This window comes from Mustela putorius, unplaced genomic scaffold (assembly GCF_011764305.1).
Source record: "Mustela putorius furo isolate JIRA1106 unplaced genomic scaffold, ASM1176430v1.1 tig00003834_pilon_pilon_pilon, whole genome shotgun sequence".
Lineage (NCBI taxonomy): Eukaryota > Metazoa > Chordata > Mammalia > Carnivora > Mustelidae > Mustela > Mustela putorius.
Window position 1 is genome coordinate 133815697 of NW_025421987.1, and position 25586 is coordinate 133841282.

At 39.9% G+C, this 25586-nt stretch overlaps 1 protein-coding gene across 21 annotated transcripts in view; it reads left to right on the forward strand.

Annotated features, from left to right (window-relative positions):
- ARPP21 (cAMP regulated phosphoprotein 21) overlaps positions 1-23186 on the forward strand; it is a 154400-nt gene extending 131214 nt beyond the window's left edge. For all 21 annotated transcript variants that reach the window (XM_013059990.2, XM_004759409.3, XM_004759404.3 and 18 more), the window contains 2 exons: positions 21067-21215; positions 22364-23186. In XM_013059990.2, the coding sequence (XP_012915444.1) occupies positions 21067-21215; positions 22364-22621 (407 nt within the window). In that variant the 3' untranslated portion in view covers positions 22622-23186. The remainder of the gene's footprint in view (positions 1-21066; positions 21216-22363) is intronic.
- The last annotated feature ends 2400 nt before the right edge of the window (positions 23187-25586 follow it).

Below are 25586 nucleotides of genomic sequence, written 5' to 3' on the forward strand. Positions count from 1 at the left end.
AGACTCTCTGTCTCTTCTCCATTATGCCTTTTCAAAGCCAACCTGCTCTCTTTCTGGTATAGTGAATTTACTTCTGCGGGGTGTAATCCTCCTCTTTTTTTTTATTCCACTTTATTTTGGGCAATCATCTGTGTGGCGATCATCACAGATTTCTTAGCTGCAGATGAATTAAAGGGCTTGGGATGCCTGAAAACAGCTGCCTGGCTTTACCCAGGTTAATGGGTATTGATGTCCGCCTCCCAGTGTAGGGTGTGGGCCGGAACCTGGATCAGCTGTTCTTGCAGAACCCCACTTCTGTAACCAAGCCTGGCATTATTAGATTGCAATTATTTTTGCCTACAGCAGGCTGTTCCTCCTAGATATTTTACTTTTTATTGAAGTGAGATCAAAAGGATTTTGTACTTTAAGAACTGGGTTTCTTAGCCGCGGCTTCAGCCTAAGCATTGAGTTCCTTACTATTCATAAGACTCAAAACCGTGTCTTGAAAAATGAATAAAAAGTACATCACCTTGAGGATAAAGCATATTATTAGAGTGTGATGCCTTTTGGGCCACCCTGGGGGTGGTGTGCTCTTAGCAGCAAGTGAATTTCTAACTTCAAATCATTTTTTTAGGTTCTAAATAAAAGCAACTCCTGAAATACCAGGCAGTGTGCTTAGAGGTGTTATGCTACTTAATCCTCACCCAGTCCTGTGAGATAGATATCGTCATTGTATCTCCATCCTCATTACAGATGATGGAGATGGAGGTTTGGCAAGGGGAACTTGTCTCCCAAAGCTGGGTCTTTACTATAATATACTGCCTCTTGTGACTTGACAATCTGTGCCTACAAAAAAAGAGAACAGTAGCCATCCTTGCTTCCTCCCAGAGAAATGTTTTTACTGATCCTAGGATGAAAGGTGGTGCGTCCACTGAGACATCATTAGATGTGTGGCTACGGGTATTAGGTATCAAATAGTAACGCTTTCCACATGTAGGTAAAACAGTTGTAATCATCTATTTTTAGAATGCTCATCTATGTCCTTCATCATGACCTTGTTAATAATGCCAGGCCGCTTAGGACCTGACGGTCATGAGATTTCATCCTAGAAGCTTTCCTGGGACCCTCCCCTGCTGAAATACAACTTTCCTTAATTAAAATTGTATTCTCAAAAGAAACAGCTCTATGTGTTTTTCAGTAAGTTAATAACAGAACTAATTACTGTGCAGCCCGGCATCTTTGGCTCCGTCTCTGTAAATACAGGCATCTGTAGCTCTGTGCTCCCCGACAGCAGGCTGGGACCACGGTGTCAGCTTGGCTGATGTTTGTATAGGGAGGTTGTGCTGACTCCGTCTTACTCACTTCGGTAAGACGGGCTCTGTGTCCTGTCTTTGCAGTTGTCATATTGATGGCCAGGTCCAAGAGCCTCACAGTGAAGTGTTCTTTGTGAGTATAGAGGAGGTACGGTGGACAATGTCCCCTAAAACGTACTTATCAATTAATAACAGATTAAAAATCTTGCCCATGTGACAAGCAATTAAAAAAAAATGGCTGTAAGTGTAACTGAATGAGAGGCATTTAAGTGATACACTTTATACTCCAGGAGGTAGGTATCGGGACAAATTCCCTTCTCTGTTCAGTTCACAAAGACCACTCAGAGGGTGGTACTTTCATTGGTAGTCTCTCTTGGGTCATAGACCCCTGAACTTGTTTAAGTGGCTCTAAATTGCTCTTCTTCAATGCAAATGACTTCCTGTGTAGTCCTCAAGCCCAGCCTCCATGTCTTCCACTGCTTTTTAATACTTAAGAGTCTTGCTGGAGGAGCGAGAAGGGGACTCTATTTGAACGGCAAAGAATGGGAATTGCTCATCTCTCTGGCTAGATCAAGAGTTTTAAATTCTGGATATTGTGATGGGGTTTCTGGAGTTCCTAAAATCAGGGAGCTTTGCTGCAAGTTTTATTTTGTTTTGTCTTGTTTTGGTATGTGTCTGGATACAGTTGACTAGAAAAAGGGTTCAAGACTTTCATCACGTTCTCAGTGTGATCCATACTTCTCTGAGATTGTTAAATGCCTGTGTCCTTGACCAATGAACAGTCAGTGGTGTCTACTGGTATAGCGCCCTGTTCTCCTTTCAAAGATTAGCAGAGCTTAGCAAGGGAATAAAACAGCAATTCCAAAGCTGGACTTAAAGGCTTCTGGGAGTTCTTGCTGTCAAAAACAGTAAATATGCCAAATTTAAACAAGATTAATACATCAAATTAATATAACTACTCCCCGCCCCTGAGAAAAATAACTCTGAAGATGTACTCTGAGTGGGCGGCCATTAGTAGTCACTCAGTCACTCGTGCCTTGGGCACTGTTCTGAACCCAATTATCTGCCAAACTCTTTCTAATTGTTTTAATTCTAAGGTATACATTGTTTAACTTATATGCGTAATAGCTCATTGGTGAGGAACAGGACGAGAAAGAACAACAAATATTGCAGTGGGATTTGTGAGCAGCATACAGAGTAACCTTCCTCTAACTTCATCTAAATCAAGTCAACACTATCTTCATAAAGAAGTATATTTATGTATACAAAGGTATATATACATATGCATGCACACACAAAACACACATGAATGTATCTGTATGTAAAAGTATATATTTGTATTTATCAGTGTGCATGTGTGTATATCCATACATATATATATATCATGCAGTTAGTATGTACACACACATACAGAGTAACAGTACTCTTTATCATCTGAACCCTTACACCTTTGAGAGTGAAAAGGAAGGCTATTTATAATTGTACTAGAGCAACAGGCATTAATAGATACTTATGGCCCTCCTAGAAATAACGGCAAAATTGGCCTCCATGATTTAAAAAAAAAGATGTTAGAAGTGAGAGAGGTCAGTTTTAATCTTCATTTTGTGCTCCTTTAGACAACATGTATTAAATAAAAAACTAGTGATTAAAAGTAAATAAATAGGGGCGCCTGGGTGGCTCAGTGGGTTAAAGCCTCTGCCTTCGGCTCAGGTCATGATCCCAGGGTTCTGGGATCAAGCCCCGCATCAGGCTCTCTGCTCAGCAGGGAGACTGCTTCCTCCTCTCTCTCTCTGCCTGCTTCTCTGCCTACTTGTGATCTCTGTCTGTCAAATAAATAAGTAAAATCTTTAAAAAAGTAAATAAATAAATAAATAAATTCCAAAGTTTAAAAAAACTTTAAAAGATTGACATTTTATATCCAATTCAGCTTTTTGTTTAGAAGGAATTTCTACCATGTGTTTTTTTATGGATAAGTGCTTTCAGTGAGCAGCATGAATCCTTTTGTCTTATCAGTTAGAAACAAAATGCAAAATTCATCAAAACCAGACAGTTGATTTTTAATGTATAAAGTATAACAATTTCCAAACGTCAAGTTAAAAAGCATGCTTCAAGACCATTTTGGGACTTGAATATGTCTTTAACTGAAGTGCTCATTTCATTATTCATTTGGTTCCCAGTCCCCACATTTCAAAAGATATTTGTTCACAAATCATGAGTTTTTGCCTTACATAATTAAATAGAAAACAAATGAAACATCATGTCACTTGTTCAATGGGAAGAAGTAAAACTGTCCCTTATATAGCGTGAATATTATTAAATGTTGCATTTGAAAGAATACCATAATAGAATTAATAATGTATTCATGGAAAAGACAGTTTTTTTCTCAAAAAAATCACTTGCTTAATCATCTAGCACAAAAAATAATACAAAATGGTTGGGTTAGAAATAATTCGTGAAGTGGAAGATTCTTTGTCGCTCTGCAAACATTGCAGGGGTTCTCCATGTGGGGAAGCATTGTAACAGGCTAACAAGTTTGGAGATGGCCTTTAGCAAGAGCAGCTGGCCTGGGAAGCAGAGGAGGGGGCCGCTGCTTTGTGTCTTAACCTTTGATGTGATGACAGGGTCTCCATTATTAAATGGGCTTATTCAAGTCACCAGAAAAAGATTGAAAGGTGCCTGCCAGAGCCCAGGGTGCCCTCAGCACCCTTTTGCTCCAAGACCGCTTTAGATGAAGGAGTGCGCTCTGTTTTCTGAGTACTCTGATCAGGAGGAACACACAAACCCTATGGGAGGGACAAGCATGGCTTTCATTAGGAAACAAGAGGCAGAGGAGAGAGAGCTGGGTTTGTTTCTCATGTGGGAGCAGATGTAGTCCTCACATTCTGCTGAGTCTGTTAGAGCCTGGCCTGAAAGGATATAGGACCCTGGCCATCCTAAAGTTACAACCGAGAAATGGGTGTTCTACCGGTGCTTGGAAGCCTGGGCCCAAATGCCTTTACAAACAATTGCACGCCGGACATCCGCTCCCTGGTGTATGACCAGCTTGCCCTTTCCATCCCTGCTCTGTGGGGCACAGAGTCCACATTCATGTTCGGAACTGCTTCTGCTGCTTTTTGCTACTAGAGAGGACATGTTCCATAATCCGAGGGAGAAGAGCGGAGGCATTGCATTCTCCATGGTTACCTCCATGTAAATTGCACTTAATCATTGTGCCTTGGCTCCTAAGGAACCTTGGGGCACCAAGGCCTCCCCACTGTCTGTTAGAAGGAGCAGGTTCAGATTTTTGTTTTGTTTTGGGTTTGGGGCAGGTGGAGACCATCCTGGTACTATCAACACCCAGTTTATTTTTCATCTAAGATATAATTCTGGAGGGAGTGAAAATAGTTTCATTTACATAGCATCATTTGGTGGGGACAAATGTCAGCTACCGTGAGTAAATGCCGTGTGCTGAAGAACATGTTAGTCACATCATCCGATAGCTACTTGACTTTCACAAAAGCCCTAGGAAGTTGGGAATTATCAGCCCCCAGTGACAAGGCAATTAAAACACAGCTCAATGACATTAGATAACTTCCCTTGGTCAGACTGCCAATGGGTGGAAAAAGTAGACGTTAGCTCCTTGTCTGTGATTACAGAGCCTGTGATTTTTCCATTAGGAAACAGAAACTCCTTAGATTTAACACTAGAAACCTTATGTCAAGTCTCATGTAAGTATTCCCTCATACTATTTCATCTTGACAATAGTTGATTTAAATATTTGAAAAAAAAATTATGGCTTCATGTGCTAAATTTGAGACCAATTTATAACAGAGCACTTTCTAAACCAAATAAATATGCTTAGGGAATGCATGGGTCAGTTTGGGTCACCATAGAAATAAACTAGGTCCTCCCTTTTCCTTTCTCATTCCCCCTGTAATATTCTCTGCCCATTGTTATCCATTTGATCTCAGCCATCTGGCTCTGCTACCAGTGAAGGAAAAGGTCAGATTCAACAAAATGAGTAGTACTGCCTGGGTTGAATCATAATTTAACTTTTTTTTTTTTTCCTTTGCCCTACAGGATATTTAAACAGTAACATTACTTAATAGTACTTCCTAAGTTATTATCAATTCCCTACAAACATTGTCATTTCCTCAAAATGGAAAGGCAAGAATTAGGGCAAGGAGTCAAATATTCTGCCCTAATACCTAATGACATATAACTTTGAGAGTTAACATTTACTTAATTGCCAAAGCAGTCATGCTAAGTGCATAGTCTGACATATTATCAGGTGTTAGGATAATTTCTGAAAGGCAAAAAAAAAAAAAAAATAAATAAAAAAAAAATAAATCTATAAATCAGCAAGAGAGGACTCTGCTAAAATCATTATCCACTCTCTTAAAATCTTTATTTGAGCAGGTTGGTGTGGTAGCTTGGGAAATGGTGCCTGACAGAGATATGTACTCCTTGTAACCTTTGGAGGAAAGGGGTGGGGTTATTTTCTGTTTGCCTCCCCCTGTCATGTAGTTGTTCTCTTTCCTTTTCCTCCTACCCGGCAGACTGCATCTCTCAGATTCCTTTGCCCTGGGCCTTCCAGATGGGTTCTGGCAATAGAAGGCATCAGGAGTAAGAGAGCAGAGAGGACCTAGAGAGATCCATCAGCTCTTCCCTGCCTGGCCCGGGATGCAGGATGTGGTTGGTTCTCCAGATGGCCCCTCCAGCTCTTAGGGCTTCTGGTAACACCTGCTCCTCCCCGCTAAGACCTTCAGGCCGAAGAGTGAAGACAGTGCCCCCTGTGTTCTTAGGGTTTGGGTGCCTCCCTCATGTGTCCATCCCTTAACTTGTTCTCCTTATTAATATCTCCTCAGATGGATTGTTTGAGTGAAATTCTGTTGGCTTCCAGGTCCTGAGGTGGGGGGTAGGAGAGAAAGCTTCAGTGCAGTACCTCAGGGCTAAGTGCCCCTAACCCATCTACCCAATTCCTTGAGCTTCATTTCAACCTCTGTAAAATGAGAATAATAATTGTACCCACTTACAAGTGCTTAGCTCAATGAGTACAGAAAGGTGCATCTGTAAGTATTAGTACCATCTTTGATGAGGTAAGGAGAATGCTTGCTTTTCCTGGGTTGAGTTAGTGCCAAGGTAGACTAATAATCCATGATATGACATCCTGGGAATGTTACCTATTGGAAAATAACTGCTAACATCTGTATCTAAATATTGGGATACAGTTGAGTGGTTCAGTTTCAAAAGAGATGGATTGATTATGGTTTTTGCAACTCATAAGTTCCCTGAATCTCCAAAACTCTTAATTTCTTTCTTCTTAAGGCCCTACTGTGTGCTATCTTTGAAAAGTCTGTTGGTAGCTATTGCAGACAGACTAGGTGAGCTTCAGGTCAGGCACATGAGATGCTTTCTCCAAGCTCTTAATAATAAGATGATGAGAGCAGTAGAGTTTTCACATGTAGAAAGGAAATGGCATTCTTGTTCAATTATGAAACACGTATGGATTATTTCCAATATGACACAACACAATTCCTTAGCGTGAACATTTAGGAAACAAAAATGTTCTGAGCAGTCCAGTCTGTCCTGCTTGGAAGAAGCCTGATAGTGTGTATGTTCTTGCAGTAACTAAAGGAAAATGAGATTTTGTCTCCAGTTTATAGCAAGTGCTTTCTTCACCTGTTAACCTCAGCCTCATCCCTCAGAGCTAGTTGGACCAGGTAATCCCAGACCCATGGCCCACAGTGAAACTGAATGCCCACAGGCTTAGTGTGGCCAACAAGAGTATTAGAAAAACAAGGAAAATTAGCTTGAACTATATCAGGGAAAGTTAGTGAGCTCTAGGATTCTTGTTTGCTTTTCTTTTAGGACAAAGAAAATTGAAGTACAAGCCACAAGGCACATGACCATTGGTTAGCAAACTCACAGTTACATCCAAAGAAACAGGAGGCTTCAGACAACCCGTCTGGTTTCTCAGATGCCTCGCTGCATGCTAACAGACGGATTTGAGAGTGACAAACATAATTCATTTCAGATGCACTTTTTCTTCTCTCCTCCACTCCCCTTGTCAGCTCCTTCCCAGATCTTCTCCCTATTTCCTTTTCTGGGCCTATCTCTGCCTCCATTTCAACAGCAAGAGATGAATTTAGAAAACAGGAATGTGCCCTCTTGATTTGCTGGTGGAAGTAACCACTTCATTTTTTTTTTTTTCCCAGAGGCAAAGGGGATAAGAGCAAGTAGTTGACATCTTATCAGCTTCTTAAGGAAATTCTGCTGTGGAGTTGACAAGTCCTTTGCCTCCTGCCAACCCTTGTGCTTGGCCAGGGCTTTGGGTTCTCTCTTCTGAGTACATCACTTCTTCATTCTTTTCTTTCAAATTTTGGTTTGTTGGCTGATTTTCCATTATGTCACATTGCAGGATTCTTGTAGGGTGAGTGTAAGGACAGTTTCTTCATCAGCACTGTAAATAAATCCTCTTAAAGTGCCAAATGTAGAATACTTGGCTAGGAAAAAATGCACAATACAGACTTTCTCTTCCTGAGGATTTTTTTTGTAGTCTTCCTGGGAAGTAAAATCTAAATGAGTATGTGATACAGTTCAAATCCATACAACACGGAAAATGCAAAGAGCAGGGGAAGGGAGTCACACACGCTGGTCATTGCCAGGTGCCCAGGTACTGTGGTCTGTCGTCCAGGAGGGCTCTTAATCCATCCTAACACTCAATGTGAGGAGGATTGTCTCATTTTTATAGATATAAGGGAATGATATCAAAGAGGAGAGATGGCTTCCCACAGAGTGTGATTTGCCAGATCCCATCATTCACTCTATAAGGGGGAAAATAATGAGTGAGTTAAACAATAGGAATTCAAGGCAAAGATATTTTTTGAGAGCCCAGACCCAGCAGTGGTTCTCAAAGTGTGGTCCCCAGACCAGCAGTATTAGCATTACCAGAGAACTTGTCAGCAATGCAAATTCTCAAGTCCCAACCCAAACCCACTAAATGGGAGACCAGTGATTTATGTTTTAACTGACCGCCCATGTTATTCAGAGACAGACCAACACAATGAGAACTGTGAACCCAGGGGAGAGTTTCAGCTGGGTGGGGAAGCAGGCAATCAGAAATGGAGACAGGATGATGAGGCAGGATTCAGTGAAACAGTGAGAACCCAAAGCTCTGAGATGCCAACATACCAGCCTTGCTGGGTAAGGATGGGCCTTGTATAGTACCTTCACAGAGGAACCTCTAGCATAGCCTGTCTGCCAAAGATAAAACCCAGTGTATTTACATCATCTCATCACACTGAAGAGAGCAGTGGTGCGTTTGGCTTGGAGGATTCCCTCTGCCTCAGGTTTGGAGAGCTGGCTGTGCCAGGAGGGGAGTTCCTCTGAGGCCCAGAAGGGAACTTCAGGCAAGAAAGGTTGGGGCTATTTAAAAATGCTCATGCTCCATTTGGGTGTTTGTAAAGCATTTAACCGTGTGAGATGTGAACATCACCCTTGAATGTCTTGGATTGAAGGAAAAAAATCACAAGTGAATGATCTGAATCACTTCTCTTCCTACCCTGGAGCAGGCCACTAAAAATTGAAACTGCTCTGTCATGGGGAAGACAGCCTGCCCTAGAGGGAAGATTGAAAGAGGCTTCAGGACAGACCATTTGTCCTACAATTTCATTTCCACTTTAATTATTGTGAAATCAGATTTAAGTGTTGACCGTAGCCTCCAATTCCAGTCAGCTGAAAAGATAAGTCCATTTGTATTTGTGTGGACAAGGCTAAAGACTTTTGATTACTGTCTCAATCCAGATAAAACAACACTTTTAAATAACAGTTCCCTACATGGTGAGATTAAAGATATTTCTTATTGCTGTCACCAGGATTACCACACTGATGACAGAGATGAGCAGAAAGTGTCTCTTTATTGTTGCTCAGAGTTGTGATATCATTGATACCAGAGACTTTATTTTGGGGTCATCTGTTGAATAATGACAAAGAGATGGAGTATTAGGGAATCAGAAGTCATATTCTTCAAACTCTATCTATAAAGAAACCAGTACAAATGTTTATCTCCAAACTGTTCTTGGAAAACGTCAGGTATAAGTAGATTGCATACATTTATATCAAACTCTGTGGTGGGTTTTCTTTTGTGTTATTTTAGCTGTGCATTGCATGATCAAGCATCAATCAGTTACTCTTGGATTGTAATTAAATGTAAATAAATTGAACTTTTAACTTTTTAGGCATCCTGAAATTCAAACCTGACTGATTGTATCTACTCAGACCTTATGGAAAAATCAGAAGAAACTAGACCTTGAAAACATTAACCCTTGGCACTTTTGCACATATGCTCAAAGAATGTGTCCAACATGTAACAGAAAACATCTTACTGATGAACATACATATAGTATGCTTCAGCTTTGAGTTGATGGAAATTTTGCTTGATTTTCTACTTCATCATGACAGGGCATGTCATCACATCAATGGATCCTGTTGATGGATTTTGAATGGAGAGTTTGTGGGACCATGGGCTTCTCATTCACCTCTAATCAAGATTTCCTTCCTGCAATCCCATGTGAATCAAACACTAATAAGATTCATAAAATGAAGAAGGACCTCTTTCCTTCAGTTCTTGTCAGAAGTTATGTAGGGTATCTTCTGTTGCCTTCTCAAAATTATGTTCAGCGTTTAGTCATGTCTCCTCATAATCTCTCCAAGCTGTCTTGTGTTTTTAACCAATTTGGCAGAGAGAAAAGACCCAGGATATTTTACTGCTGGGTCAAAGGAGGTATATAATAATGGAGGTGACACTGAGAATTATCAGATGGGTGGGAAAGAAAATGCAGACTCTCTTTCACTCAGGTCCCAGCCTTCTTGGTTGTGTACCTCCTTTGATGTTTAATGTGCTATGAATCATTACAACTTCATATATTTTTCTCATTCAGTCTCAGATTTTTAATCTTTTTCTCTCTACTTCATTTTCTAAAAGATTAAAAATCCTTACCTTCATCCCATGTTAAAAGCAAACACAAACCCACAAAATCCCTTTTACCCTATGTTCCCCTCTAGCTTTTTGCTGTTTTCTGCCCACAACTTGATCTCACTGTCAGACTTCTCAGAGAACTCTCCTTTCTTCCTTTTCCTTCCTATTCAGCTGCTTTGCCCATCACTGCCTTAGCTTTTGTCAAGAACACCAACATATTTTTTAACTGAAGGTCTTATTTCTTCTCTTTCTCAGAAATTCTACAGCTGTAATCATTGGCATATTTCTCTTTCTTGAAATACTTTTCTCTCTTTTTTTGCTGACACCATTCCCTTCTGGTTATTCTAATTTCTCCATCATTCCTTGCTCTTCTGTTCAGGTGTTGGATTCTCAGATCAGTACTTGAATGATATTCTTCCTTAAGGCTCCATCTTGTCTTCCCAGCCTGCACTCACTCATACTGTCTTCAAGAGCAACTATGTCCTGATGATTGCTTGAATGTGCGCTCCTAAGACAGGCTGATTGCCTGAGCTCTAGACCCCTTTTGCTCATGTGTTCCCTGCTCATCTCCACTTACTTGTCCCTCTTTTATTGATTATTAAGGCATTACAGTCAACTCCCCTAACCAAACCAGGACTTGAGATTGATAGTTGGGTTTTTCCTTTCTGTCACTCCTCCCTGCAGCAACTAGATGCCTATGTTTGGTGGTTCACGTGCTAAGTATTTCTCTGAGGTGTCCATTCTCTCTGCTCTTATCAATGCAATGCATGTCTTCATTGTCTCTGCCATAGATGATTGCCATGGCCTTCCAGGAGGAGATTCCCTATCTCCACATATGTAACCCCCAAGTGACTCCTGAAGAATCATCATGAAAAGGCCATCCATCATTTCATCATTCACCTTACATGACATCCTAAATCTTTCAAGGTTAAGTTCCAGTTTTATAAATAATGCTTAAGACCCTAGGGTTTGAACACAGCCCCCTTTCTCTCCCCTTGTACTGACTCTCCCCATTTTTAACCTCTACATACTTATAATCCTTGAACATATTCCCCACATCTTTGGGCTTTTCACATGTTGCTTCCATATGTTTTACCTCCTTTATCCTGATTTTTCCCACTTCACCCCACCCCATTAGCAAACACCTACTCGTCTTCTCATACTAGGTTCGAAATGTTCTCCTGGAAGCCATCTATCACGTGCTCACCATTTCATCACTTATACTACAAGTAAATCTCCCTGTCAGTGATGCTAGAATCTGAGACCTGCTTTTATCCTAGAGCCATTCCAGTGTACTGCAAGTTTCTGTCCATGCTGGTCTCCACCATTTACCCAAACTTTGTGAATGGCTCTTATAATCGTTCTTATGCCAAATGTCAAAGAGCAAATAGTAAATAAGATTTTATTTTTTTTTTAAGATTTTTATTTATTTATTTATTTGACAAGCAGTTCACAAGTAGGCAGAGAGGCAGACATAGAGAGAGAGGAGGAAGCAGGCTCCCTGCTGAAAAGAGAGCCCAATGTGGGACTCGATCCCAGGACCCTGAGATCATGACCTGAGCCGAAGGCAGAGGCTTTAACCCGCTGAGCCACCCAGGCACCCCAGTAAATAAGATTTTAGAAGGAAGGATAAAAAAGATGAAACTGAACTGAACTGAAAATTTCATTGCTTAACATTGAATTTAGGTCAGTGGTGTACCACTCTGCTATGTTGTCTCATTTTGGCCCATAAGAAAAATTGTTTAAAAATCAGGAACCTTCCCAGCTAATTGTTAAGGTGTTTGTAGCTCAAAATGGGCCACGAGGGGGAATATTTACACCTGGGAAATCAGGAAGAACTACAAATTGGGGCTTTTGTTTCTCAGAGAGTCAGTTTTCCAGTGGATGACTGATATTCATGATGGTGGTAGAGTCAGTTAATCCATGTTCATGTCCATCAAGCATGTGACACCACTAAAACTCCTTGACGCCACTCTCTGACAATTCACAACCCAAGTATCTCTCAGTATCTGTCCCTTTGCTCAATTCCTATCTCTTCTGCTTTAGTTCAGGTCTTCATTGTCTCTGCCCTAGATCAGAGCTCTTAACTCCCAGAAGACTGCTACTAAAACAATATTATGGTTAAATGTACCACTAGAATAAGGTTCAGATAAGAATCCTGCCAGTCTGGAATTGAAAAAAGACTATTATTTTTGGTGACTTAGGAAAAATCACATATAAAGGGGGCATTTTTGATTCACCATTGGTTGCCTTGAACTAGTTGTTCTAGTTGTAGTGATGAGTAGGTTTCTACAGATGGAATCTATGTTCCTAGCACTTAGTTTCACAATGCTCGGCTAGGGCCAAGTTATACCCTGTAGCCCAATGACAGTGATGGTCATTTGATCACAGTGATGTTAACCTCATGGCATTCGACCTCACAATTATCCTGTTTGAGCCAGTCGATCAACAGCATTTCATCAGTGAAGATACCCACCAGGGGATCATATCATGCAGGCAGCAATTAGAGATCTTTCCAACCTTGACTTTGCCTCCGCCCTCTCTAGGGAAAGAGGCCCTCACATAGCCTCCACTGTCGCCCAGCCTGGCTGTCTTACAGCCACCGTTAATTCTGGCAAAGGTGCAAGGATCCAGGAACGCCACTTTATCTCCTGAGCTATGCAGCCGTGCAACATCTTCGCTAGGAACGTAAAACGTTTGTGGGTCTTTTATGCAGCTTTTCTCCCTCTGGGTTGTTGAGGCTCTCTGAAGAACTCTGGGCTGGGAAAGTTCAGAGAATCACTTCAGTAATATGACAGCCTCTTCCATTTAAAATGGGATTCAGGGCAGCTTCTCTCAGAGGAGTTCATTCAAAGTCCGTGCATGATTCATTCCTCTAGTCATTCAACAATGTCTCTCATGTTTGCCCTTATTAAAAAAAAAAATAATAAAGAAAGAAAGAAAAGAAAAGAAAAGAAACAGAGTGAGAGAGAGAGAGAAAACCAGCTTTGTAGTTGTGATAACATGGATCAGGATGGTATAATTGCAGTGATGAGGCCCCCGAGCTGCCAGTAATAGGCTGGTTCATCTGATGTGTACTGCCATTAGAAAATGACCCATGCATGGATGTTCTCAGGGGACGGGAAAGAGGCTTTTAAGAATTACACTCTGTGCAGTGTGAAAGCTAATGAGCAAAAGAACAAGTGTGAAGAAAAACTACTGCTTCGGGAAGCGTAGTTCCATTTAGAGCCTGTCACAGCCTTTCTCGAATTCATTAGGATGGACTGGTCTTTGCCAGGACTCGTGCTACGTTAGCTCTGCTCCTGTGCAGACTCCCTGCAGGTCATTCTGCATCATGTGCCTATGAAATTAACACCCCAGAATAATAAATGACAGGGAAAGGAAGAGGATCGTTGCAGAAACAGCCAGTAAATAAGGTGGAGGCAGACATATACACAAAGATCAAAGAAGTTGTGATGGGCTTTAACAGGAAGAAAAAAAAAAGCAGTTCCTTACACTCCTATTTTTGAAGTCTTAGGACCGTTTTGTGCTATTTCACTTTATATACAAGAACAGAAGAGTATCTGATTATGATTTCTAGACTAGGTATTTTTATCCCATATCTTAATTTTTCTACATGTTTAAGGATAAAAAAAAAAAAAAGTCTTCCAATCTAGTCTATACTGCTCTCCTGTTTTAAAAGTCTTACTTATGGGGCACTTGGGTGGCTCAGTCATTAGGCGCCTCCCTTTGGCTCGGGTCATGATCCCAGGGTTCTGGGACTGTGCCCTGTATCAGGATCCCTGCTCAGCAGAGAGTCTGCTTCTCCCTCTGCTCTCCCCACCCTCACTCTCACTCACACTTTCTCTCTCTTGCAAATAGATAAACAAAATCTTAAAAAAAAAAAAAAAAGCCTTTACTTAGGGCTTAGGTCACATAAATGGAGAGTGTGTGGCATAAAGGCAAGTGCTTCAAAAGGTGAACACAAAGTTTGTCGAAGTTGAGCCCACTTAGCGACACTGTCTCCCCTGGAATTTGCTATGTGGGTGTTGGATTAGAACAGGCCAGCATCTGCAAAGGTCAGAATCAGGTGTCTTCCTTAGTGGTGTCTTCCTTAGTATCTGATGACCCTCTGGTTCTCGGAGGCCTGAAGGTAAGATGTTAAGGTGATCTTCCCCCTCACATGAGGGTGGGGTGATAGACAAGAGGCATCTATTATGCTGAATCCGTCTCGTTAAAGCAGAAGACAATGTTCTTCTTTCAGGAAACCATAGCAGTACCATGCTGCATGTCCAAACTCTCTTCCCAAGGCCAGCTTGAACACCGAGGTACTATATAGGTAGAGGAAGGTGAAAAGAATTCCCTTAGAGGCAATGACCTAGTTACAAGTAACACTTGGGAGGAAAGTCATAGCTTCCCAGAACTAGAAAGCATGATTGCCATCTTTAAATTCCAAGAAGTATAGTCATCTCCAAGTGGCCTGGGAGGTCTTGGTTTCTCCAAGCCTTCATCTGACATCGTAGGTCATTTTGCAGAATCTCTGTATTTCCTTTCTCTTACCTATTTCTGCCTCTCAAAACAATGAATACTAGTTTTGTTTCCAAAGGCCAAGTGACTTTCCTAGAGGCAACCAGCTGCCTAAAGCAGTCCAATGATTAACCTTATATTTAATGTAGGCACAAGTTTCTTTTACCTTATATCTTAAGATCATTTTTGAGGGAATAGTCCAGAGTAAGTATACAGGTCTTCAAAGATTGTGAAAAAAGCCATTAATGGAAATGGTCTTAGTAATTTAAAGCTACAGTGTCAATTTATTAGAAAGTAAAGTAAATGATGGGACTAGAGTCTGACTCACCTGAGCCTATTCCAAGCCATCTGCCTGTCTAGTATCCCCTAATCTGAGTAATAAGACTTTAAAGCTGTTATTGAGTGGTATGAGTTTGTTTTGACAGGGAAGACTTTGATTTTCTTTCTTTTATACCAACAAGATCTCCTTCAGCAAACTGTGGATCAAAAGTCTGGTCCTCTTAATTGTTTCAATTATTGAGAAACAATGAATGCAATCAACGACCATTGAGTGAATAGATTACACCTTAACAATTCTAAAGGAATTGTTAGGGTGTAAGAATTATAAGAATGCCTTCTACATAGCAATAGGCAGGGTTGCTGATGTCAGAAAGCCACAACTAAAATTCAAGCTTTTTCTCCCAGGAGCCCTGTGATCTTGACAAAACCCTACACCTCTCTGTGTCAGCTTTCTCTTCTGTAAAAGAAATTTAATAATAGTGACTCTTTTCCAGGACTGTTGTGATAAAAGATCAAAGCTTTTAATTCACTGTTTGGAATAGGCTAACTGATCAAAAGAAAGAGCTAGTTAGCTAATTTATAATGGAAGATCGTCAAAGAAAATGAAAGTGTAAAGAATTGATAGGAAACTGAGGAACCGAACTGGGAAGATACTGGGAAATGGTCCAACACACAAGCTAAGAGTTCAGCAGCAGGAGAGGCCAGTTCTGAATTAAGCGTTTTTCTTCATATTCTTCACCAGCCATGCCACAGCTGAGCTACTGTAACTCCATGTCAAAACTATGTGCAAAGAACAGAATTTGGATTCATGGACAGCTAGTGTGTTCCTTAGGAACTTAGAGAAATATTTGTATCTTGGTTCAGCCAAGATAAGCAATTTTTGTATTAATAAATCAATTAAAATTAATTTTAATATTTGTAAAGACATCCCAGCACATTAAGGATATTTTGCTTAATAAACACAACATGTAAATTACACCACTTGGCTGGGCTGGGGGACATAGTGAGAACTGGCTAGCTTCTCATTAATTTGTTCTAGAGATATTTGCTCTCTTAACTAGTCATTTCCCCATCTTTACCTCTGTAACCAATAGCAGCTGAGGCAACAAAAACTTGAAAATACAGTTTATTACTTTGTCATTTCATTCATTTCAAAAGGCTGGATCAGTAACAAAGTATTCAAACACTGGCTAAAATAAGGTCATTCACAATCATGTCAGTTTATATTCCCTAATCAATTTACATTTTGATTTTTAATAATTGTGTTCTATCAAGAGAACCATTTCCTTGACAGAATATTAATGAATAAACCTCAAACTACAAAGAGTATTCGGTAACTGTTGTATTTTAGTAGAAATACTATTGAATTTTCAGATTGATAAGATCCAGACATTTTATTTCATTTTATTTTTCAGACATTTTAAATCTTATAACCCCTCAATCTTAGGAGAGTGCGTGCTTTTATTTGCGAGGAGACATTTGTCCATTCCTAACCCTTTTACCTTCAGAAAACAAACGATGCATGTGACTTGAAAATTGAATTAATCTTGACTGAAAAAGAAATAAAAATAGCTAATGTCTTTATGATTTCCATAGCAAGCCTACAGGGCAGAGAGTGTTGCTGTTTCTGTTTTGTAAGATGCATTCTGTCTTGCTAATCCTCAATAAATATGAAAAACTGATCATTTCACAGCTCAGAATTGACTAACTGGAACACATTTCTCATTTGAATAGACGAGATAAGCAGGTTGCCACAGGCTCTGCCATTTCTGCCTCCTTCGGGTGTGCTGTGTCCTGGGCAGACGCTGCTAGTTCATTCTCAGGTCACCACTATCGCTTTTCCATTTGTCTATTTTGGGACCAGGGCTCAGATGCATATTCCAAAAAGCCTCCTGTCTTAAAGACCATTCTGCTGCCCACCATAGTTTAAAGAAATGGGCACCTCCAATTAAACCCTTCCAGGTGTAAATTTCTTGCCTGGGGATCGAATTGAGAAATGAATGGGATTCATGAATATAAATTGGGCATTCTTTTCACCTAAGTTTTCCTTTTGAGATTGTAGAGCATTATTTACTCCCCACAGAAATCTTTATGCGCTCTAAGTGCGTTTGCCACCGGAACCCCAGTGCAGACAGAGGTGGTAGCTCTTTGCTGGGCTGTTAGCCAATATTTACATTCACCAGTCCTGGGGCAGAGGCCTGGGGAGGAAGCCACTGCAATGTCTTGCTAACACTAGCGCTCTCCACAATGCTGCCTCGCACCTTCAGGTCTGCACCTATAGTGGGATGAGGCCACGCAGCCTCCTTAGGCTTTTTCCTCCCCTTGAATATTATTTGACTTGTGCTTCCTTGTCCTATCAAGACAGCCCATTTCTGTATGTCTAATCAGCTCCATTATCAGAAGACCTATCCACCCCCCCCCACAATTTTTGTTTAGAGCTGGTGTAATAAATGAATCTCTCATAGGCCACCTCAGTTTGGTTTTGAACATTTTGACGATGACTCTGTGAGAGGATGGAAGTATTCAGTAAGCAAATACATATAGAATCTCCAGAAGCAAAACCCCTGCACCTCTCCCTGCCACCACCCCCTTCCCCCCACCCCGCGCCCATGCCTTCCCTCTTTTTGTTCCCATCTTAGTTATGTGTGTCCTGCAAAAGGTCCCTTGAGACCAATGAGGCTTTCACTCTATGACCAGATATGTCAGAATTTTAAAAGACATTCCTCATTTTTGAACCTGTGTTTTGATTCTTCAGCCAGAAATAAGGCTCTATTGTATTTACCATTACATGGACTACAAAGTGTGTTCACACATTGCCGATTCTTTGCTGTGGAATAAGATGGTAGGAAAGACTGTTGCTGATGAATTTTCTACATTCATACCAAGTTATTTTTGTGTGTGTGTAACAATTCTTGTCAGCATAAATTTGATAGGGCTAGGAATCATGTCATAATAAAAGCATAATAGCAACAGAATTTTTTCAGGGCCAATAAACACATGAATTAGAGTGGAATCTCTAGATAATGGAAATAATAGAAAACAATTGTTTGCAGTGACAAGCATAACCTCAGAAATGCTGCGGGTTCATTTCCAGACCACTGCAATAAAGTGACTATCACAATAAAGCGAGTCAAATGAACTTTTTGGCTTTCAGTACATATAAAAGTTATATTTACACTATACTGTAGTCTATTAAGTATAGCATAGAATTATGTCTAAATCATGTCTAAAAATGCAATTGTGTACTTTAATTAAAAAATACTTATTGGGGCGCCTGGGTGGCTCAGTGGGTTAAGCCGCTGCCTTCGGCTCAGGTCATGATCTCAGGGTCCTGGGATCTAGTCCCGCATCGGGCTCTCTGCTCGGCAGGGAGCCTGCTTCCCTCTCTCTCTCTCTCTGCCTACCTCTCCATCTACTTGTGATTTCTCTCTGTCAAATAAATAAATAAAATCTTTAAAAAAAAAAATTCTTATTGATGAGGTGCCTGAGTTGCTCAATCAATTGAGCATCTGACTCTTGATCTCATCTCACATCTCAATATCAGGGTCAGGAGATTGAGGCCCATATTGGGCTCCATGCCGGGCAAGATAAATTATAAATATATATATATATATATATATATATATATATAGAGAGAGAGAGAGAGAGAGAGAGAGCACTAAAATATACTAGCCATCATTTGAGCTTTCTGTGACTTACAAACACTGTTCACAGATCACCATAACAAATAATGAAAACATTTAAAATGCTGTGAGAATTACAAAATGTGACACAGAGACCTGAAGTGAGAAAATGCCATTGAAAAATGGTGCTGATAGACTTGTTTGAAGCAGGGTTGCTGCAAACTTTCGATTTGTAAAAAAATTCAGTATCTACAAAGCCTGTTAAAGCAAAGCTCAAGAAAACGAGGTATATCTGCAATGTTAAAATAATTTTCTGCCAAGTGCCTCTGTATATGAGGCATTCTGGGAGATAGTGTGGACCATGACATGGCCTTTGTCCCAATTTCTTGTTCCTGTCTGGTGGGTTTTCCTGGTTATGTAACTGTAAACCTTCTAGGTATGCAGCCCTCTGAGCTAATACTCTTAGTCATACATGGGCCTACAGAGCATGTCCAGGGAGGGCTTTGACTGTGTACCATGGGCACAAAGTAGATGGAGGGGAGGTGGTCATTACTCTTGATTATAATCTCTCGATAAGTTAAAACCACTATGGAACTGAAGTAGGGTGACTACTGTGAACACAAAATAATGGGATATGTAAAGAAGATCAAAGGGTGATTTTCTAACAGCCCAGTGGTAGGCACAGGTCAGGCCTCCCAGCTTGGCTTTTCCCCAGCCTCCTCTCTTAGGTGTTCCAAAGGATTGCACCTTATTTCTATCTAGTTTGGCGAACAGAGTGGATCTCCTAACTCAGTAACTCTTTGCAAGCCATTGTCTCCATGACATTCTTCAGATGAGTAAAGGTGGTTTTATGTATGCCAAAGGAGAGTAAGATATTTTCCTCTGCAAAGACTATAATTTTACCTGTCTTCATTCTAAAGTTAAAACTCTTAAATGCACTCAAAAACCAAGTAATTTATTAAGAATTGGGGGGTGCCTGAGTGGCTTAGTCAGTTAAGCGTCTGACTCTTGGCTTCCAATCAGGTCATGATCTCACACTGGTGAGACCGAACCCTGTGTTGGGCTCTGTGTTCAGCATAGTCTGCTTTAGAGTCTCTCTTCCCCCTCCTCTCTCTCTTGCTCACATTCTCTCTCTCTTAAATAAATAAAAATCTAAAAAAAAAAAAAAACACACGTATTGATTAGGAATTTTTTACACTGGGTTTCAATTTTTAAAATCTAGTTGTAAAACATTAGGTTGGTGTTTGTGTTAAAGAAAAGGGACACCTGGATGACTTAGTCAGTTTAGTGTCTGCCTTTGGCTCAGGTTATAATCCCAGGGTCCTGGGATCACGCACTCTTTCTCACTCAAATAAATAAATAAAATCTTTTTTAAAATCTAGGATTTTAAAATTTTCTCTCAGAGAATTGTATTAACATAGCAGTTCTACTTTCTCTGAAGTAGTCAGTACTGTTAATAATATGAGATCTGGAACGACTATTTTATATCATAAAGTGAATCTGTTTCATTTTCCTACCACCACATCATTTTCACCTAAATCATAACTTTCTTCCCAAAATTTATAACAATAGTTCACTTCCTTTAAGAATGCATTTGAAACCACTTGGAGTGGGAATTAAAATAATTACAACAGATAAATCATGATCCACTTCAAAAAAAAAAAAAAAAGAAAGAAAGAAAGAGAAGAAACCAGAGCAACTGACCTTCTCAGAAGGATATGATGGATAAAATTTTTTGAGTGCTATATTCTGTATTATCTATTGTGTGTACATGATCACTTATTAGAGTGCTTTACTGGAATGTTCTCCCGGGAGCTGGAGTTGGAGCAGAATAGAAGCATGCCATATTTTTCTCTTGTTGCTGCATTTTGTCCAAGACCATGGACATTGAATTAGTCAGGGTAGGGAATCATTTTATTCACCAAAACATGGAAAATAGAAAGTTATTAGGCAGTTTGATGATCTGTGGGTAGAATGAGTTCGTGCAGAAAGGTGAGATAGTAAAAGAATGAGTCAATTTAATTAGAAAAAAAAATTTTGTGAAACTCCAAATATCATTGAAACAAAGCACACAATAAATCATGAGAAACATAATTGATAGCTATAAAATACGAATAGAGGTTATGGTGTTTGTGCCATAAAACCATCTACCATTGTCACAACGTGTTCATTGGACCATTCTGCATAAGCATGCAAATACCAGCGAATTTTGTGACTTCCTACTCTTGTCCACTCTTAGAGCAAAAAACTGCATTCTTAGGAAATAATCATTTGGATAACACATTGCTGATAGGGAGAGCGAGATGTCTGAAGGTTGACTAGGGAACAAGGGCTCTTACCCCATGAAATATCACATGCGCTCTTCCTGGTGCAACCAATTCAAAAGGTGGTTTTTTTTTCTTTGCAGGTTACCAGCCAGTCTTGTCTGGTCAACAGGGGTTCCAAGGCCTCATAGGAGTGCAGCAGCCACCCCAGAGTCAGAGCGTGATGAGCAACCAGCCAGGAGCTCCGGTGCAAAGCGTGATGGTCTCCTACCCAGCAATGTCTTCTTATCAGGTGCACATCAGAAGCTTGGAAAATTTAGAAGGTTTAGAAAGTAGCACTGGCCAAAGTGGAGGCTGTGAGTATGTCCCGTGTTGGGTGGTTAGTGGGGTGGTGGGTGCTATGCCCAGCCCCTGTTGATGGTTGACTTTGAATTAAGATTTTAAGTAGAAAATGGGACAGGTATGCTTCTCTAACTACTGTGGCTTTTGAATGTCATGCTAAATGTGGCTCTATATAAACTTCTCTTTATGGAAGAAGAATCTCCAGTAGAATTTTGTTCATCAGGAAAAAGCCCTCAAGACAAATTTCCACTCATTTTTGTACACAGCCTCCATAACTTCATTTTACCACAATTTTAAGTTAAAAGAGATGTTTAAATGGCATCTCGAATTTGTTCAAAGGGCATGGATAGGTCCTACACCAACCTTATTTTCTTACTCAACCCATACTGGGTACTTAAAAAATGCCATGCATCTTTTTGTGATTTACATTCTGAGACACACTGGAAGTGGAAGTGAAGGGTTAGTGAAAAGCTTTGACCGTTAAATTTAGCTGCACCAGCTACTTCTGGCCCTTAAACAAAGAAACAAACAAAACAGCACAAAATAAAATCCTGATCCTCTGCCCTCCTCCTCTGATAATCTTTGCACCCGTTGCCTCAATTTCTACCTCCAGGTCCACATTAGATGTTCTTTAAAGCTGCAGGTTGAGACCGAGTCAGGTGCCTGGGACAAAAGCTCCCTTTGCTGTCTGGCTCCTGCTGCTTAGTGTGCATGGAACCGCAATGGAAGTATCGCTTTCCAAACAGAAATTCTGAGCCAGCTGTCCAGACTGCAGTCCCCAATGTGTAAGGGGAAAGGAAGGAAGGAAGCTCAGGACTAACACCTTGTGAGCTATCACCACACGTGTCCCAGCACTGTACATCAGGCTTGCAGTCTTTCAGTGGCTTTTGGCATAGGTGTCATTATGCAGACAGTCTAGGCAATCAGAGAGGTTGAGTGACTTGCCCAAGGTAAAACAGCTGATACAAGGGAACACTGGGATAGGTGACCAGTTAGGTCTGACCTAAATGCTTGAGTATTTTTCCTGACCATACAGTAGCTCACAGGACAGACACACAAAACCTCTTCATGAAGGGCTCTCTCTTGTGTCTTCTGCAGGTGCCAATGACCCAGGGTTCTCAAGGACTGCCCCAGCAGTCATACCAACAGCCAATCATGCTACCTAACCAGGCAGGTCAAGGGTCACTCCCAGCCACTGGAATGCCTGTTTACTGTAATGTCACACCGCCGACCCCTCAGAACAACCTTAGGCTGATTGGTCCACACTGCCCCTCCAGCTCTGTCCCCGTGATGTCGGCTAGCTGCAGGACAAACTGTGCAACTATGAGCAACACCGGGTGGCAGGTCAAATTCTGAGTGCTTTGGCTGTGGTACATTTCTTGTGATCTTACTCATGGCCTTTAAGGGAAGAGGAGCAAGGTGGGAGACTGGCTGAGGACTTAAGTATTCACTCAACACTCAAATGATTGCTGCTGGTATTCTGTAAAAAAAAAAACAAAAACAAAAACAGACAAACAAACAAACAAAAAAACAAAGACTAATACACACATTAGCTGGTTAATGGTGCATATTTCTGTCATGTCTGCTAGGTATGCCTTTATAGCTTAGCTAGTGACATGAATTCATCAAGGTAAGATTTTCTCCTACCACTGAATACCACTGTGTAGATTATAATATCCCTAATTTGGATTATTAGTTTTGTACTATGTGTTGAGTTTGTGATGCTAAAAGTATTTAAAAATTATATACTGAAATCACATTGTACCAAAGCTGTAATGGAAAATAAAAGAATTGATGAATGGAAGGAATAATTTATATACATTATAGAGTTTTCTTTTTTAATGGATATATACTGTATTGTAGTGTTTAATCAAAATAAAACTATTTGACCTTATGGAGGAAGGTCATGTTTTTACCATCAGTTTGGTTCACTCTCTCTTCCAGTACGTGTTTGCTTCTGTGTCACTGTTATCACCTTCAAACCGTATTTCATGAGTTATGCACAATAAATCTGGCATCATTTTGGAGGTGGTAGGCAAACACTTAACCAACTATAGTTTCTTGTCCTAATACTGCAGGAGCCCTAGGAATAAGATGGCTTCCATTTCCAACATTCATTGACTTCACATTTCTGAAATGTGTATCTTGATTTTAGCTCTGGGGGTCCTGAATATGTGTAGCTATACTTCCCCAAATCAGAATACTTGAGTGACTTATAATAGCAGCCCTAGACCAAACCCTATTCTGTCTTCTTTGAAGTTCCACCATCTACCTGAAAAACAAGATTTCTTCATTTAGATGGTAATTGGAAGAGGTTTGGTCTAATTCTATCGAATATATTGGGTCACACAATGTAAAGTGTCACTAGTTTGGGGTCAGTAACTCAAAGGTGCTAATGTTTATCCTGGCAACTGAAAGTAAGGTAAAACATAACAATAACTTAGTCACAAAGACTCAGAACATTTAGAAAAAAAAATGGAACTTCTTTTTTAAAACATTTAAAAAAAAATTAAAAAAAAATTTAGAAGAAGCTGATCCTATCTAATCCTAAAATGTTTATCTAATCCCCTGTAGATTCTGAAGGTAAGATTGGTTTATGACAACCTTTGAAAAATAATAACAGAACTCCACAAATGTCAGCGTTGGCCCTTCTGGGAGGTATTTAATGGGGAGAATAGAACCCCACAGCTTCCAATTTGCTATATCTGTACAATGACTATTAGTTTTCTCTTTTCTACTTTTTGTCTAAAAACCATTATTACCAATGAGAGGGGTTTGGAGAGTATATCTGGATATTTCCCACTTTTCTTCATATTATCACATTTCCCCATATTAGATCATTCCATTTTCATGTTGCTTAGTTGGAGAGAGCATGAAACTTCTAGTTAAAAACTCTACCTAGGATTACCATTTCTTAATTTTATGCTCTCATTTTCTTTTTACTCTAAAAGAGAAATTCTACACAAACTCTCATTAGCTTCATTCCTTGTGACATCTGTCCTATTGACCCAAATCTAAGTCTCCTGAATTCTTCATTGTAAATAAGCCCTACCCATGGGGAAAAAAAAAAGTTATAAAAAGAGGATGTGGTTTGTTGTTGTTGTTGAGCCATTAAACCAATAGGTTGAGGAGCTATTAAACCAATAGCTGCTCTGAGAAAGAGCAATGTGTTTGCCTAATTAAGACCTTCCCATAATGGAAGGAGGGAGCTGACCAACAGAGATATTCTTTTGAAATACAGCCTCCATTTAGCTCTCTCACATTGGTAGATCCCAAACGCAAGGATCCTAATATGAGTCTGAATGCTTATCTTCTCTTCACAGAATTCTGGGAATTCTTTATCTTTTCTCTAATGATTCTTAGCATGACTGAGCCCTCTTTATCTGAAACATACATCATGCTTGTGGAAAAGACGGGCCTTCCCTATATTTGGTCCCTTTCCTACAAACGTGCCACACTCTTTCCCACTGAGACATTTGACTTTTCCTTCATAAAGCCCTTTAGATACTATTTCAGGCCGAGCCTTGTACACTTCCACTAAGAGTTGTTTCCTAACATTATGTTATCCCAAATCTTATGTTATGCTTTACATTAGAATATTTGAGATGGCTGCATAGAGAGATGGCTTTATCAGTGATACATTTCCAGGATTTAATTTATCATCAGAACATTCGTTTTTTTCATGTTGGCTAATAATTTTTTCACAATCACATTTTGCAGTTACATATTATTCAGTACATAAGCTTATACAGAGAGAGATGGATACATATATATGTAACTATATAAATATATAGATACAGTCATCCCTTATGATCTTCTCTGTGAATGTAAATGAGAACAAGAGTGACTTATGCATTCATTTATTTGGCAAACTTTTATTGCATACTTGATTATATCCTAATGTGGCACCATTCCAAATGAGTACAAATAAATTTAAAGCACTTAGATTTATTCTTGTAAGTTTTATCATACACTTAGTTATTCTGCAATAGTTGGAACTAAAGGTTCTAACCAGGACGCCAATGAATTTCAGCCATAATTATTTTATTGTTTTAATATAGTTTCACAGGATGTCGAGTGGGATAGAAGAGCATGTTATATAACATTAAGGAAATGGAATTATGCAATTAATTATAAGTATGGTTGGAGGATTTAAAATAAAGCTATCAATCATTATAACAAAAATAAGTAGGGTACACATGAGCCAGAGTTGTTTTATTTATTTATTTATTTATTTATTTATTTATTTGACAGAGAGAAATCACAAGTAGATGGAGAGGCAGGCAGAGAGAGAGAGGGAAGCAGGCTCCCTGCTGAGCAG